Source organism: Dunckerocampus dactyliophorus, chromosome 6 (genome assembly GCF_027744805.1).
Source record: "Dunckerocampus dactyliophorus isolate RoL2022-P2 chromosome 6, RoL_Ddac_1.1, whole genome shotgun sequence".
NCBI classification, from domain to species: domain Eukaryota; kingdom Metazoa; phylum Chordata; class Actinopteri; order Syngnathiformes; family Syngnathidae; genus Dunckerocampus; species Dunckerocampus dactyliophorus.
In genome coordinates, this window is record NC_072824.1 from 22,058,511 (window position 1) to 22,075,394 (window position 16,884).

The window sequence follows — 16,884 nt, forward strand, 5'->3', positions numbered from 1 at the left end:
CTTCCTGCAAAAAAAACAAAAATCTATTCTCATGGACCGTAAAGGCTGTGATTGATCGTCTGTGATTGAACGTTTATTTGTTGAATGGGTATCTTCTGGCTAGATAAATCTCTTTTTCAAACAATATCTTTCAAAATATCAAAATCAAAAACTAAATGAATCTTCTTTTTTTAAAAGTCACTCTTAATATCCGTGAAATCATGTATCATATTTGTTAGCTGGACATTAATGACTCTGCTTCATTGATGACCTTTATCTTAAAATTAGCACCTGAACTCTTCTGCTGTTTGATAACTTGCTAACAACCTGCTCCCCCCCCTTATGCTTAAAGCATATTTTGCTTTAAGCAAAATATGCAGAGAAAAAAAACATTCTGAGCCTTAATAGAGAATGTGTTGTGCTTTTTGCGCATTTCACGGAACTCACAGTGTGAACATCTCAGCACGTTCAGGACATATAGTCCTTTGCATGTAACGTCATGCTGAGAAACAAAAGCATCTATAAATCTGGCAGCGGCCACGACAATGTAAGCCGTTATCTTTACGGATACAACACGCACGGGTCAAGAACCCACACTGCTGCTTCCTAGCACTACAAATACCTCCGCACACAAATGTAGTTATCAGTCATCGCTATGCTGCATGCTGAGTGGAGCTGCGTGTGTAAAGACATGTGTTTCAAATTGTCTTTTATTTCATTGTGCTGAGTGGCTGGCCCTGAGAGACCCGAGGCTGGGAAACAGTGCAGCACTGCACAAGGCACTACACACACACACACACACACACACACACACACACACACACATACATACATAAATGCAGATTACTGGATGGCTCCAACATGTGATGAACACGCAGTGCAGCCTAATGTGGAAGCGATGTGTCAGCAGGAATGTTGGTGTCCCCTTCATTGGCTGGGTGGTGAAAGTGTAATGAGGTGGTAGAAGTCTCCATTCAGCATTTATGAATTATTGATTCAGGAGACACAAGATTTTAATATAACACATTCACACAATCACCTGGCATGCCTCCCTCACCTCTTGTTCTCCTCCTCCGCACGCAAACCCGCAAACCCTCCTACTCAAGCCCACGGTGAGGTCGTTCTTCTCAAAAGTACATTTAGATTTGTGATAAAATGTCAGCTTCTATCAGATTTATTTGATGCGCTGACACACTCAGCAGCATTCTTCCCGCACGTACCACAAATGTTTAGAAGTCAATTTCAGGTCACAGTAACTCTTACATGAGACAGTCCATATAAACACTTGGTGTTGGGTTCTTCATCATAAGCGTCTATTTGGGAATATTTCATATGGTAGTGTATGATTGTCAAATGCTTTGCATATTTCTGAGAATTTATGAGCAGCTGGATTGGCCAAAATACTTGTTCTGTATACTCTGATACAAAATGGAAAATAAAATAGGTGGTGTTCTCCCCTGGCAGCTTTCACTCTGCTGGGAAGGACTTTTTACAAGATGTTGGAGTGAAAATCTACTGGAAGTTTGTAAACAACAATAGTCCTCAAAGTGGGCAGCACTGATACTACCAAAGCAACAGTTTTGTCAGAACTCTTTGGACTATTGGGACCCAAAAATGGAAAATAGAATATGGAGGTGTTCCCAAGCTGCTACGGCTTCCTCTGTTCCTGTGGACATCAATGCCTCTGCTTCATTGTCTTAATCTTCAAATTAGCACCTGAACTCCTCTGTTGTTTGATACGTTGCTAACAACCTTTGAAACACTTTTCCCCAGCGAGTCTGTCTCTACGTCACGGCCTCATCTCTCCAGGTCACTGGTGTGTGTGAGTGACTGGAAGAAAGACTTTCGACAAGATGTTGAAGTGTGTCTGTGGATTTTTTTTGTCTGTTAGGCCGGAGGTCACTGGTAGTGGACCTGCTGGCTCACCATCTCTGTTGTAGTACATTTCAAAGGTGTTTGATGGGGTTAAGGTCAAGGTTCTCAAATTCTAGCACAACAAATTCATACAAGCATGCCTTTATGGACCTTGCTTTGTGCTGCTCAAACAACTTTCCTTAAACTGCTCCCACAAAGTTGGAAGCAGAGAGTTGTCCCAATGTCTTGGTAAAATGAAGCATTAAGATTGAGGGGGCAATTATGAATCATTTTTTCACACAGGGCATGTAGGTTTGTTTTTTTTTCTCCCTTAACTCATTCAATCCCAGCCATTTTTCAAAAGACAACCTGTTCACTACTGGCCATTTTAGACAATTTTGACTGATCTTTCAAGGCACACAAAATTTTGCGTTCTATGGCTTTAGAAATATGGAACCTACCAAAACAAAGATTAGACTCATGTCTTTCATCTAAAGCAAAGTTTGATTCTACCTCTTTCTCGTTGTTTAGTAATCAGTAGTTCAAGATAGGTAAGTTTCAGTAAAATATCAGTTTCTGCTCAAATAACCTAACAACTATACCGCAACACAACACAAAAAAGGGTTGCTTTACAACAAAATATATTTTTTTCCAAATGTAACACCACAAACTATTTACAATTTTCACATTTGGAACTGAACTGCGTGTGTGCATGTGTGTGCACGTGGGCAAGTGTGTGCATGCGTGTGTGTCCTACAATGCGTAACCTTCTGCACGCTTCACTTTTCTACAAGTTCTTCCACTTCCTCCTTGCTGTCATGTATGTTTTTTCCATTCAAATTCACATGCTGAGCTCTTATCAAATGTACTTCTGCCATCTTGCGGCTGTTTTTTATGGCTTAAAACTGCTCTAAAAGTGACATTCTTTCATGAGCAATTGTATCATCACCTCTTTTTGCCTCTCGTGCAGAAAAACGTAAAAGACGTATAAATTTGTCTTTGGGATTGGGCGTTTGGGATTATAAAAATGTATAAATACATCTTTGGTATTGAAAGAGTTAATAATACAAAGTTTTATTTAAAAAAAGCATTTTGTGTTCAGTTGTGTTGTCATTGACTAATATTTAAATATGTTTGATGATCTGAAATATTTAAGTGTGACAAATATGCCCAAAAATAAGAAATTAGGAAGGGGACAAACACTGTACATCTGGACTATATGTAACAAATATCTGGATGAGCACAGCATCACTGGCCCAAGAAATGGTTATGTGGAGTACTTACAGAGAGTTGAGGGATCGCAGGCCCTGGAAGGCGTCGGAAGCCAACTCTGATATCTGATTGTTACTCAAGTCTCTGTGAAAAGCACAACGACAAAAACAAAATGAAAACATGACACAAAAGTGAAAAAAGCAAAGGAGAGCAATACACACATCGTATATCAGATATCGTTTCTCCATCTACTCACATTCTTCTTAGTTTCTTATAAGGAGAAAAGGCGCCGGCCGGTATCACCTTGATGGCGTTCTGCTCCAGTCGACTGGAACCAAACGTAAACAGACCAGTGAGGAACAGCATTTACAATCTTTGCAGGATTCTTAATTAGGGCTGATTCTGGCAAAGGCGTAACAATTCTTGATAAGTGGCTTTGATGATGGCTGCCAAAGTCTAGGTAGGGGCCCAAATGAACCAACAGTCAGTTTTGCAACATTTTCACATCACTGTGATTATAGAGGCTACAAACTGCAAAGTCAGCCGTTGGACAGTGAAATATTTCCTGCCAGTGAGTTTGTTTTTCATTAGTGGTTCCTTTCTCTTGCTGTCTCACACACGACCTAGCACTGCATTGTGTGTTGTAGACACAGTTTAGTGGTGGTTTTGCTCCTGCAATGTTTTGCGTTTTTGATTAAATTTGGTACTGTAGTGGGCCTTGATTGGATTTTGAGATGAATCCAGGAAACAGGATTCAAGGAATCAGGTCATACACTATATTCATAATTTCTGCACATACAGTACATCATCATTAGATATCCATATTTATTCATTTTGACCACCCCAGCTATTAGTGGTAAAATGACGGTTCCAAATGCCAGTGGTGTGTTTTTAAAACACCAAATATGTCAGTATAGACCCAGTACTATAATATTAGTGGTTGCCTGGCAAGCATTCTTTTATTTTGTACTGTGTTACAACAATAACATCATAGACCTGTTTAACAAGTCTTAAATCAACAGAGACATGTCTGAGTCCAAATCATCCGCGGTTTCAAAGCTGTCCACAAGAGAAAGTTATTTGTCAAATCTGATCGTGTCACAACAATAACGTCTCTGAAGTAAACTGGAATAGTTCTGAGTCTAATTCAAATTTCAAAGCCCCACCAAACCACACTACACATACTGTATATCTGAACAGGGCTGAAATCCATCTTTATTCAAATGAAGATGTTTTGGGCCATGTTGAAAGTAGAAATCCCAACATCATAATGTACTGTGTAATGCCCAAAAGCAAACATGTCAAAGTACAGTACCTCACACAAGTGAGGACACCCGTCATATTTCAGCAATTATTCCTCCGCAGCTTCCCAGACTATGACACAACCACCACCATGCTTGACAGTTGGCAAGACAATTATGTTGCCAGATATTTGGACAATATAGGCTGTGTGTTGAGTCATTTTCAGTGGATAGTAAATGTATACTGCTCTGCAAGCTGTACACTGACTACTTTTAAATACGTCTAAGTTCCATTTCAGTGCTTGATTGCTGAAAAACAACTTTTTGGGACATCTCTAAAGACACACAAACCATCATGTGTGATGTCAGCATACCTCACAAGACCTCAGTTCAACTGGCACCAAAGGATTAACTCTGCATGTGCATGTACATTTAGCTTTTTCTTTTCCCTCAACACATTCAGATAAATGAAGTTATACAAATAAATCCAGCGATAACATACGCTGTGTAGCGTGTTATGAAAGTTTTTTTTTCATATTTTACAATTTACATTAACGTTACAACATTAACTTCTTTTTACACTTTTGTGACTTTTGCCTGAGAAGCACTTTTTGTTGTTGTGTTTTGCAAGTAACAAACTGTTTTACAATTTATAGGGCTTCACTTATTTTTACACTTGTATTACAGTTTTTTTGTCAAAATGATGTGCTGAAACACATCATGTGCAGAATAAATATATACACGTGTAAATATACGTGTATTAATATACATACCTCTGTATCCCCTCTTCGTTTTTTATGTCATCCAATGTCTAATACTTAGACATAAATTGTTTTTTAAAATTATTATTACTTTTTTTGTACTAAAACTAATCTGAGTAAAACTAGACTAAAATGTTTTTAGTTATCATCGACTAACAATAAAACTAGACTAAAACTATCACATATAGAATAGGGTTGCTCCGATAGATCGGCCACGATCAGTATCAGCCGATTTCCGTGAAAAAGCACAGTATCGGCATGTCCCGATACTTGCGTTTAAACGCCGATCCCCTTCGCCAATCAGCTCCGCCCCCATTGCTGCAGCCAACTTATAGCGGCCATCTCCCGCCCACTTTCCCTTCACAAGGCCAAAACAAGCATGTCTGCCGTGTGGGACTTCCTGTCGTTGTGAGAGCGATATAAATGTTACACCCTGCGAAACGCGCTTTAAAAAGCTTTAGTTTGGTGCGGCATTTGGGGGGCGGGCAGTATCTGCCCTCAGCTCAGTCACGTCACAGGCAGCTGTGGTTCACAGCTGCGAGTCAAACTCTGTCACTTTAAATCTGGTAGCTGGGCTTTCAGATAAAGATATGATCTGCCTCGTCCTTCAGATTGAGCTTTTAATTCTTTCTCCCTCATCCAGTCATTACTGTCTTTAATCAGAGAAGAGCTGCATGACTGCGATTTCTCATTTCACAGCTGTGTGGTTTTATTCCACTGCAGTGAGAGAGACGAGTTGTCAACGAGAAGAAGAATCTGGAGCGACGCGCGGTGAAAGAGCAGAGAATTATCACCATTGTCGAGTGTGTGACTGTGTATGCGTGTCTTACATTTCAGTAATGGTTTCAGGGAGGTTGGTGGGTATTTCTGTCAGACCCTTCCCTCTGCAGTCCACAATGTTGTTACTGCAGGTGCACGATTCAGGGCATTGCAACACACTGCAGGCTGAAGATGACGTCTGGTAACCTATGCAGGGACAGGGGACAACATTTCACGCTGCTATGTGAAAATTCCAATTGACAGAATCCGGGGGTAGTAACAAGAGTGTAAAAGCGATGTACAGTAATGGTGTTGTGTCCATCTGCAATATCATTTTTAGCTTTGCGCTGTTTCTCAGATGTTTTTGCCACATTAATGGGGTGTAATGCGTGGGGTCAAAGCCAAGCACTGGAAGATAAATACTTGCCTTCATCCTCATCTTGAAGAGGAGCAAAAAAAAAAGTAAAGAAGAACAAATAAGGCAAGGCGAATATGTTTTTGTTTTTTTTGCTCACGTAAAACAAGGATGCAAACCCTGGCAGAGTCAAGTCTGCATGAGGAATTCCCTGTGGAGAAAATTGACCCTTTTTCGAAAACAGTTATTTTTAACTAAATGGGAGAATCTCTCTGACTGTTCTGACCTGCTGTTTCTATAACAGTGTTGTATTGAACAGAATAATGCTGTGTAAGGCAGTTGTGCCATAGTGGAGTTCTGCATGGATGTAGCTCAACGTCCCATAGCTGACGTCATGTTGTTCTTCTTTATGGGCTCTACACACAGGAGGCTAGGTCGCCTCTAGTCCATTCATTTTCAATGGAACCTATGCGACAGGGCAATTATCGCGAGTCTCCGTCCTGCAAAGCAACATGCAAAATTTGTGCATGTTAAATTCTGCACACACGCAATCCCAGAAAGCTGAAACATTTTCAACTTTTCATCACTGTTGCCCAGACGAGGACCTATTAACGGGAGTTTCAATGGCCAACCAATGTGCGGAGAGGATGCTATTCAGTACTCTCTTGCAGGTAGTAACACGGAGGAAAATGTATTACTTGCCGTGTCAGATTTCCCAGAGCTATTTGACATTTCTAGAAAAAAGCACCAGAGTAAACATATCAGATAAGTTTACATTAGTTTGCATGGACATTTATGTAAGTTTACCTTCGATATTAGCAACATCTGGTACAAGCAAGAGTAATCAATTAACACCGGGCGCCATAAATACGCCAAAATTTCGTCCAAATCTGACAGCCAATCAAAACCGTGGGAGTCACGTATTTCACTCTGGATGTGAGTGCGTCGCTCATCAGTGTCTGTGGCCACAGCTGAGTTTTCTACGCATTGGCGATGACTTTCGCCGTTTGTCGCACCCCGTATGTGGAGCCCATTAGACTGCAAATGATGTGAGGCTGGATCAACAGTGCCTCTGCTGATTGCAGCTAGGTAGCGCACTCTATTTTGCCTCAATGTCTTCAAGACGTGATGGATCAACAATCAATTCCATGTGATTGACCGCATTCCCAATCAAATATCACCGAGTGTTGCTCAACCTACCTGTACATACAAACTCCTTCTTCTGCACCTCTGCAACATTGTGCCCCCTCAAGTGTGGCGGCGACATGCACTGTGTGTAAAGTCCCAGACGGGGGCGCTGCCGCAGCCACTCGGACAGCCAGGCGACGTGGCAGTCACATTGAAGGTTGTTGGAGTGCAGGCGACTGGATGGTAGCGCGAGGGATGACAGGAGGGAAATAAAGGGTTTGTGGATGTGCAGGACAGGAGAAGGCAGGGTTACAAGATGGAGGAGAAGGTGGATCAATCAATCAATTGTACAAACAAGCATGGCTGAGATGAGCATTGCTTCTGAAGTAGATGATATGTGTGTGTGTGTGTGTGTTCTCTATGGTGGTGGAGCTTACAATGTCCTGAGCTTGGGCATGTGGTTGAAACTGGCCACTGACAGGCGACTGATGTTGTTGTTGTTGAGGGTGCTATAAGAAAAAAAAAAAAGGAAGCGTGTCACTCTGGGCATGGAATCAAAACACTTCTTCTTTCTCCCTTTAAGATTCACACTTGGAGGACATGCTCACTGGACACAGCATTAGGTGCAACAAATTGTATAAAGAATTCTGTCCTTTCTACAAATGTATTATTGTACATTTATATTCATGATATATCCAGCAGGACAGCTTCTCATATCATCCAATATCCCGGTGGATAAAAGCACAATTATAGTTGCAATACCTAGTGAGCAAGTTGGTAAATTACAGTTTCAACAACACAAAAATGACATAAAAGTCATTGATGTATTGTTTCATTTATGCCCTTATCGATCATAATTAGGGATGTCCCGATCCACATTTTTTGGCTTCTGATCCGATTTTTTTTTTAGTCTTGCCAACCCAATCCGATCCAGTACGGACCTTTTTTTGTTTGTTTGTTTGTTTTGCTTTTGTTACAAACATGAATTTGTGGGACTACACAGCATGACCAACAATATCGTTTGGCTTTTGTAACAAACCTCTGTGAGTCAGGTCACTAATCCAATAAAATATCCAATAAAAGATCAAATTGGACAAAATGGGCGTGCAAAATACTTTTAGGGTAGGATTAATCATTTGACATGATTATAAATCAATTTGTGGTGTGATTTAGAATAAGATTTTTTTAATTATTTTTTTTATTTTTTATTTTTCAAATCCGTTTTATTATTTCCCAAATTCTGTTTTGTCCGTTTAAATTTTTTAGAATTCATTTTTTTTTTTTTTTTAACCTTTTCCACTTATTTTACCAGCATAGAGTGTGTGCTATTTGGGTTAGTGTCACAGATGTAATTCCAATTGCGTTATTAATGTAATATATTTTAATGACACCCTTATTTTGTTTACACAAGTAGCAAATGTGACAAAGAGCGCTCTTATTTTGAAGGCCGGAATGTTTTATGTGTATGTTGAGCATGGCAATTGACGGTTTATACGCGCCGGGTGCAAGATAAACGTGCCTCTTGTGTTTTTTTCACTCAGAACCTGCACGTCGTCAGTGGGAAATGACACACAGCTGCACGAGCTAAACTAAGCAAACCCCGCTAGCTTCCATTCATGCTTTGCAACAGAGTAGTTTCCAAGGTTTTTCGCTGCCATTTCAACATGTTTAGTAGTGTTTTTGCGGTCCCTGTTATCAACCAGCAGTTAAAGCGGCACTTCCCGTGCGAAATCCCTTCAGCACCACACAGCAGTCCGGGCACAGTGAGAGGGGACTACCGCTGTAGCTACGGAGCCGAACATCCGAAGTCCAACGTGAAACTAACTTCACCACAGTACACCACGGACATGTCTACATGGTGGTGTTGCGTTTTCTTCTTTTTGGCAACCAGCTTTGAGGCGCTTTACTGCACCTACCATGTTGGAGTGTGGCTCAGAGTTACGAACGTGATACGGCAACCGCGTCGGCCTGATCTAGTGGCAGAAGCCGATATTATCCGATAATCTAAAATGAGCCTGAATATGAGATTACTCTTTTTCAAGACACGCTTTTGGAAAAATCTTTTTTAGCAAGACAAAATGTAACTTTTTTTTAAAATCCTTAAATAGCAGTGACATTGGTAGATTACAATAAAAAAAGGATGTTGTATATCTCGTATATCTCAGCTGCTTGACAGTTGTTTGATGACTCTACTTCATTGTTAACCATCCATCCATCCATCTTCTTACGAGTTTGGGTCAAGAGAGCAGCAGCCTAAGCTGGGAAGCTCAGACTTCCCTCTCCCCGGCTACTTCGTGCAGCTCCTCCCGGCCAAGGCGTTCCCAGGCCAGTTGAGAGACAAAGTCTCTCCAACGTGTCCTGAGTCTTCCCCGAGGCCTCCTACTGGTCGGACATGCCCTGAACACCTCCCCAGTCAGGCGTCCGGGAGGCATCCTGACCAGATGCCCGAACCATCTCATCAAGTTCCTCTCAATGCGAAGGAGTAGCGATTCTACTCCGACTTTCTCTCGGATGGCAAACTCCAACTCGCCAAGTTGGTGCCAAGTGTCACCGCTATCTTAAAATTAGCATCAGAACTCCTTCTCTGTTGTTTGATAACTTGCTAACAAACTCTGAGACATTTTTTGTGAGTCACAGGAAGAAAAGCTTGCAAGGGGCGATGTGGTTTGGTACCACCTTTTGGTTTACATGTATAAATCTTTACACCCTGAATATAATACGACCTGTGTTTTTCAGACTTTTTTTGCTGGAAGAAAATGTATTGCACTTAATATGCTCGATCAAGGGTAGGGAACCTATCTGTTGCAATCTGACATCCTCATTGTTGGATTATTTGGCATTCTTTTACATCAACTTTAACAATTTTAAAATCAAAAGCATTTCAGCACAGGAATTTCCTTCCACATTTGTCCTACAGCGCCAATAAATATATACAAAAAATCTATTATATTGATAATTTATTCAAATCGTTTGACCTATATTGTGTAGTGTTTTTACTTCCACATAACTCTGTGAGTCAAGATGCAACACAATAACAAAGTATAATACTGATCAGTTTGTTTGTACAGCATTTACAATGACTAACTTTCAACACAAGACAATTCAAACACAACTCACGATGATAATTTGAGTGTCCTTCTTGACTATACATACAGTAAAAGGTCAAAAGGGACATTAATGTGCGCTAGTCTACTTAATGAACTGCTACTCACAGTACTTCCAGGTCGCGTAACGCTCGAAAGGCTCCATCTTCAATACAGCTGATGTGGTTGTAGTCCAGCTGGCTGCACGTATGCACACACATAAAAAGAAAAAAAAAAGACAAGTTGTGCTTTGTTACATGCAAAGCTGTCTTAAACACACACGCTTACATACACTGATAGAGGGCACCTTCATGTGAAAGTCAATTGTAAATGCATCTCCTTTTGTCTCCAGAGCTCTTTGTTCTTTGCGGCCGTTATGCCTCCTGTATGCGCTCTCTATGATGCTTCATTTGTATGCATTACCTCTTTCTCCCCCTTCTATTGCTCTCTCTCTCTCTCTCTTTCTTTTCACATATAAACATGCCGCCTTGTCCATTTCTAATAATTGCATGACATTTCAACAAAATAATGCAACAAGCAAAAACAGAAAGTATTGTAATGATCCATATTTACAAAAAAAGAACATCGGGCAATTACTTTACCTCCATAATAGGCAGCAATTATCTGCAATCATCATAACTTTGACTGAGGCAAAACACACATAGAAAAAAAACAACAGTGACGTGACATCCACAGGCATACACACACACACACACACACACACACACACACACACACACACACACACACACACACACACACACATACGCATACGCATAGGGTTATTAATGAGCATTCAATATAGCAAGCAGGAGGCACATGACATTTAAGGCAATTAAATATTGATGCACAGGCACATTGAGCTGTGCACATTTGTAAACATGGGGGGAAAAAACGTACACTTGCACACAAACACACACACACAAGCACACAGTCTCAAACAAAACATGGTGCCAAGAACTTACAGGTTCTTGATTTCCACAGCTCCCCTGAAAGCTTTCCTGGGCACTCCTTGAATCTGATTCTCGCTGAGATCACTGGACAGAGTGAAAGGATAGACAGAGAGAGGTGGAGAGGAGACAAAACAGGGAGAAGAGGGTTAATAAAGTAGAGCACCACTGGCAAAATGCAGCAGAAAAGCACTCGGTCACTAAATCCCCTTAGTGTCTACATTTGTATAGCCAGATGAATTTATTGGGCTTTGCAAATCCAACACCAGGTGAGCTAGAGTACTTGTTCAGACAACCTTTAGGGGGCACTAGTGATCTCCATTACCATGAAAGTGCTCTGTGCGGCCCCACTCTTCTCTCCATCAGTCCTTAGACTCTGCTTTTACGGATCGAGGGATGAAAGCCATTAATGTGAAGAAGTTCTGTTTTCAGCCACAGTTTCACGCAACTGGTGCAAATACAAGTGCAAAACCATCACAATCCAGAGCAGGATCACCTTTCTCCTGTATCAGATGATGCAGTGCAGTGGTATACCACTGCAAAACACAATAATAAACACACAACCGAGCATCATTATCTAGTATTCTACTCTATGTTTCATTATCTATCTTTCTTGTATTGAGTCATGAGAAATGTGTCCTTGCACAGACATGCAAATTGGTGTTTGCTGGCAACTTCATTGAAGTGAAGGAGCCCCCCACCACACACACACACACACACACACATACTGTACAGTATAGAGGCCAGTGGGTGTGCACTATAATAGTTCCAACAAATGAGGTGTTAATCATATCATCGTATGCTGTGGGACGTGCGGGTATAAATAAAAGCAGAGTAAATAAGATTGTGTGGTCCAGAATGGACGCAGCTGCTTGGAGATTTAACACGAACGTTTTTCAAAGCACAACATGGGCAGAGAAACTGGACCCTCAGTGGAAAAAAAGGCTGGACAAGTGCGCCTTCGTGTGTGTTTGTGTCGAGAGCCGTCCCGCCTAATCCAGGCCACGTTCCAGACAGACTATTTGACCTTTCACCAATGAAACACACGCACGCACACACACACACATACAAACGCACCAGCTCTTGACCCCTACTGCTGCTCCGTGACCTCCAGTGTGCTAATCGGCTAACAGCTAATGCCAGCGACATTTCTCACATTCTTGAGTCTGTGAGAGTACAATTAGTGACGCTGGTACCCTCTACCTCGCGCTCCTGCTGCCATCATATTATAACAAGTATCATCAGATAAATATTAGGACACTCACGTTAATTCAGCTAAATAGCATTCCGTGAAAAGTGAATGCGCCTTTCGACTTGGACCAGTTGATTGACAGCTGAGACAGCAGCAGGGGTGCACGGACACAATGTAAGAAAGCTTTCCTACTTAACTCTTACACATCCAACAAGACAGAAGGGAATTTACACCTGACGTACCAACGCAGTCTTGATCCAAATATCTACCCTGACAAAAAGACCACGCCTCTTTTTCAATACCCATTTTTGGGAAAATTGTTTTTAGAATCAAAGAAATAACAACTGGCAGTTTGCAATAAAAAAAGGATATCATATGTTTTAGCTTCTCGACAGTTTGATGACTGCTTCAGTGATTACCATCAAGGTATCTTAAAATTAGCATCATAACTCCGCCTCTGTTGTTTGCTAACTTAACTTGTTTCAAGCTTTTGGACATATTTTATTGTACTGTTGGTAGGTTATTTGAATTATTTTAAATATATTTAAGTACACCTTTGAGTTTAGTACCGATTAACATAATAATCAGTCTTTACCGTACAATAAAATGATTATATATTTTATTATATATTTTTAATCAGGTTTTCAATGGCAGTGAAATAATAAAAAATCGAATAAAATAATTTTAAAATTATATAGTTCGGCTCCTGTTGGATTGCATGTATAAATCTCTGGACACCAGATATATTTAAAACATTTTTCTAGGATAAAAATACCATCCATCCAGCCATCCATTTTCTATGCCGCTTATCCTATTTAGGGTCGCGGGAGTATGCTGGAGCCTATCCCAGCTGACTTCAGGCGAGAGGGGTACACCCTGGACTGGTCGCCAGCCAATTGCAGGGCACATATAGACAAACAACCATTCACACTCACATTCATACCTATGAACAATTTGGAGTTGCCAATTAACCTAACATGCATGTTTTTTCAAATTTGGGAGGAAACCGGAGTACCCGGAGAAAACCCACGCACGCACGGGGAGAACATGCAAACTCCACACAGAGATTCAAATCCAGGTCTTCCCCATCTCTTGACTGTGTGGCCAACATGCAAACATCTTTTGGCCACCGTGCGGCCCCGGATACAAATACCGTCCTATAGTATAAAACTTACTTTTGTTGCATAATATGTTTGTTTTATTGTGTTTTTGAAAAGTTTTATGTAAATACTTTCTAAAAACAATCCCCAATGACACAGATCTGGCAAAATACTGTCATATGCACACCAGGTCAATAGCTGGCACAGCAAATTCAAAGCTCTTTGCCAAGAAAACATGCGCCTACTTTATGATGAATAATAATATCACCAATAAGCGAACCCAGTGAACCAATACTGTAAAAATATATCATAGGTTTGGGAAACCCTGGTCTATAGTCGCACTGTTGCACACATCACGATTCAAAGCTCTCTGATGGAGGTAAATCCCAGGACGATCCTCCAAAAAGGCTTTTGTTGTTGTAGCCACACAATACAAACACATGCTGTCCTCACAGCAACTATTCTAAATCAAACTAATACTGTTTTTACAGGACCTGATGACGGAAGTCTGAAAACAGTCTTTGACCCACCGTTGCTTTAAAACCAAGTAAACACATGCGCACCACGACTACATGTCCACAGCGAGGTGAAACTCCAATGCGTCCTGACTGCGTGTAGGTGTGTGCACTTGCCTCACACACACTTGACATGCTTTCTTGAACATGTACGCCTCTCACTCTGAATTAGAGTAATGGAGCAAGAGAGAAACACGTGGAACCGATGCTTTCGTGAATGTGACTGGTGCATGATGTTGGTAAACTTCATCAGGTACACCAGCACGATCTAATGGACGGCAAGTCAAGCGCTGTATCAAAAGAGGCCACTAGTGAGAGGTTTGCTTTGACTTCGGTGCAGCATACTGTCTTTAATACTTTCTTAGCTTATACGTCTAAATACATCTCTTATTATGATGCGGTGTGGTTCTGAACATGTGTGAAGTGCTGATAAAGGCCATTATTATCTTTGTGAAAGCAGAATATCTGATGCATTGGTTGAAATCTCATTAGATTGTGGAGGTGTACCTAATGAAGCTGCTTGAAGATTTGTATGTGCCTAAATTACATATTTTATTTTTAGATTATTTGAGATGTATCTTCCTACTATTATAAAATATTGAATTGTGCAAACGTAAACATGTGATGTACTTCAATTTAAGTTGTTAAACATGTTTGAAATAAACCATTGCCATTACCATTTTATAACCCAGCTAGGAATGCACACAAACACACCCACACCCACACCCACACACACACACACACATTTGCCAGACAAGCAGTAGCTAGAGCAAACACATGTGATTGACATTTGGGGTAAAAGTGAAGCTTTTAAGGCCTCTGTCGAGCCTCTTCAGTATTCAGGGAGAATAAGCCCACTTTTACCGCAGTTAGGAAATTGACTTCTCAGGGACTTAGGGGTGGATTTTCCTCCTCCGTTTGCCTCCAAGTCATCTCATTCAATTTCATCTTCTTTTAAAACATTTGGGCCGAGTGTCAAAAAAGCACAACTTTGTCTCTCTTTCGGTGGCTCCTTTCTCTTGCTTCCACATCTAGCTCCCACCCTCCCTCCTTTATCACTCGTTCTTCCTTTCTCTTAAATTGGTCTGTTTTTTAAACTTCCCCAAGCTTTAACCCTTAACCTCTGCCCTACCCCGCACCCTCCAATCCCCCCTGTGCCTAAACTGGGAGGTTACCTTCATTAAAAGAGGCTCCAGCTGAGCCCAGTATGTGTGTGTGTGTGTTTTTGTTTGATCAAACCGGAGGTATGAAAGCCACACAGGAACGATATCACGCTGCCAAGCTAGGAACCCCCTCTGAAAGTGGAAGTGTCCCCCCCACCACACACACACACACATTAACACACAAGCTGCAAACTTCCACACACATTCTTCACTACTTCTAAGATGGGTGTCTTTGGCCCTGTCCACACAGGAATATTCCTGGAATTTTGTTTTTGCCGGGTTGAAAAAAAATTGCATTTGTTTACTCTAATTTGGTTCTGATTATTTAGTTCAGCTGGTAGCGTCATCCTTTGTTGGAGCATTGTCAATGCCTCGCGCTTCCGGTGGATGTTTCTCTGCTACGAGGTCAATTTGGATCCCTCTTGTCCGGTTGGCAATTATTATTAAAATATGTTTACCTTCACTGGGTTCCCGTCTCTGCATCTTGGGATCATCGCCACACGCAATCTTGACATGGTGAGCAGGGCCAGTGTGTGTGTAATGACGACTGTACCAAGTTCAAGTGAGCAAGTGTACAGCTCTTAGCATCCACGCTTAAAGGTTAAGTATGTAACAGGCGAGAATGAAACAGCGTCCTCTAAAGTTGTACAATGTGGAGTTCAAGAAACATTTTTTTAAAAAGCACACGTGTCTGTATGTTCATACAAACGTATTACATCGAAGTCAAATGAAATATTAAACTTACTCACGCCCATTACCTGCAAGTGTGAGCCACATCATAAGGATATAGTTTATTATTATACAGTATGTGTTAAGGTCTGTTGTTTTTTGTTCTACTCCATTTTGTGCTGTCACCTTTCGACCACCTTTTGTGCTTCCTCTTAGATTCCCTCAGTGGGCGGTGCCACGAAGCGCACCTGTAGTCACTCTGCCACCAAGGGCTCTTAAGCTACCTGGCTACAGGAGGAGGACGTGGAATCGTTACTATTTGTCTGCATGCTGCATGTGACGTTCCAGTTTGTTTGCTCTTGTTTCGACCTGTTCGGCTGTCATTGTGTAGTTAGAGCCTATTCCACATCCTCCTTGTGACGCCGTCCTGCTCACCAGTGAGTTTTTACCATTTTTCCACCGTGCCTTATTTTTTAGCTCCCTTAGTTGCACCGTTCTGCTTCAGCTTTTGGCTCAGTGGACTTTTGTAATCTGTTGCTACTTGGCTCCTCTTCCACCTTCATTAAAGACTGTACTTTTGACCTGAACTGTGTCTGGCTCCGCATTTTGGGATCTTCGCCTGACTGCCCATAACAATATGCACAGTAAGGAAACAAATTTATCTGAACAATTAAATTCTTTTTTGCTTTCCACAATGAATGTCAGTAAACCAAGAAGTAATATAAAAGGTAAATCGGGAATATATATATGTACTAGGGATGTCCGATAATATCGTCCCAATATTGACATAAAAATGTAATATCGGTCAATATTGGTATCAGAATTTTTTTCCTATAATGAAAGCTGATAATAAACATAATGCTTTATATAAGCCTATCTGCTCCGGTATTTGCCAGTGCGCAAAAGATGACCTTATCAAACTG

General features: G+C 41.1%; 1 protein-coding gene across 8 annotated transcripts in view; it reads right to left on the minus strand.

Moving 5' to 3' along the window:
- The window catches only part of slit2 (slit homolog 2 (Drosophila)), a 129,201-nt gene that overhangs the window by 31,105 nt on the left and 81,212 nt on the right, over window positions 1–16,884 (minus strand). For all 8 annotated transcript variants that reach the window (XM_054777983.1, XM_054777987.1, XM_054777985.1 and 5 more), the window contains exons 5-11: window positions 11,338–11,409; window positions 10,502–10,573; window positions 7,727–7,798; window positions 7,362–7,525; window positions 5,878–6,013; window positions 3,302–3,373; window positions 3,118–3,189 (exon numbers count right to left, since the gene is read on the minus strand). In XM_054777983.1, the coding sequence (XP_054633958.1) occupies window positions 3,118–3,189; window positions 3,302–3,373; window positions 5,878–6,013; window positions 7,362–7,525; window positions 7,727–7,798; window positions 10,502–10,573; window positions 11,338–11,409 (660 nt within the window). The remainder of the gene's footprint in view (window positions 1–3,117; window positions 3,190–3,301; window positions 3,374–5,877; window positions 6,014–7,361; window positions 7,526–7,726; window positions 7,799–10,501; window positions 10,574–11,337; window positions 11,410–16,884) is intronic.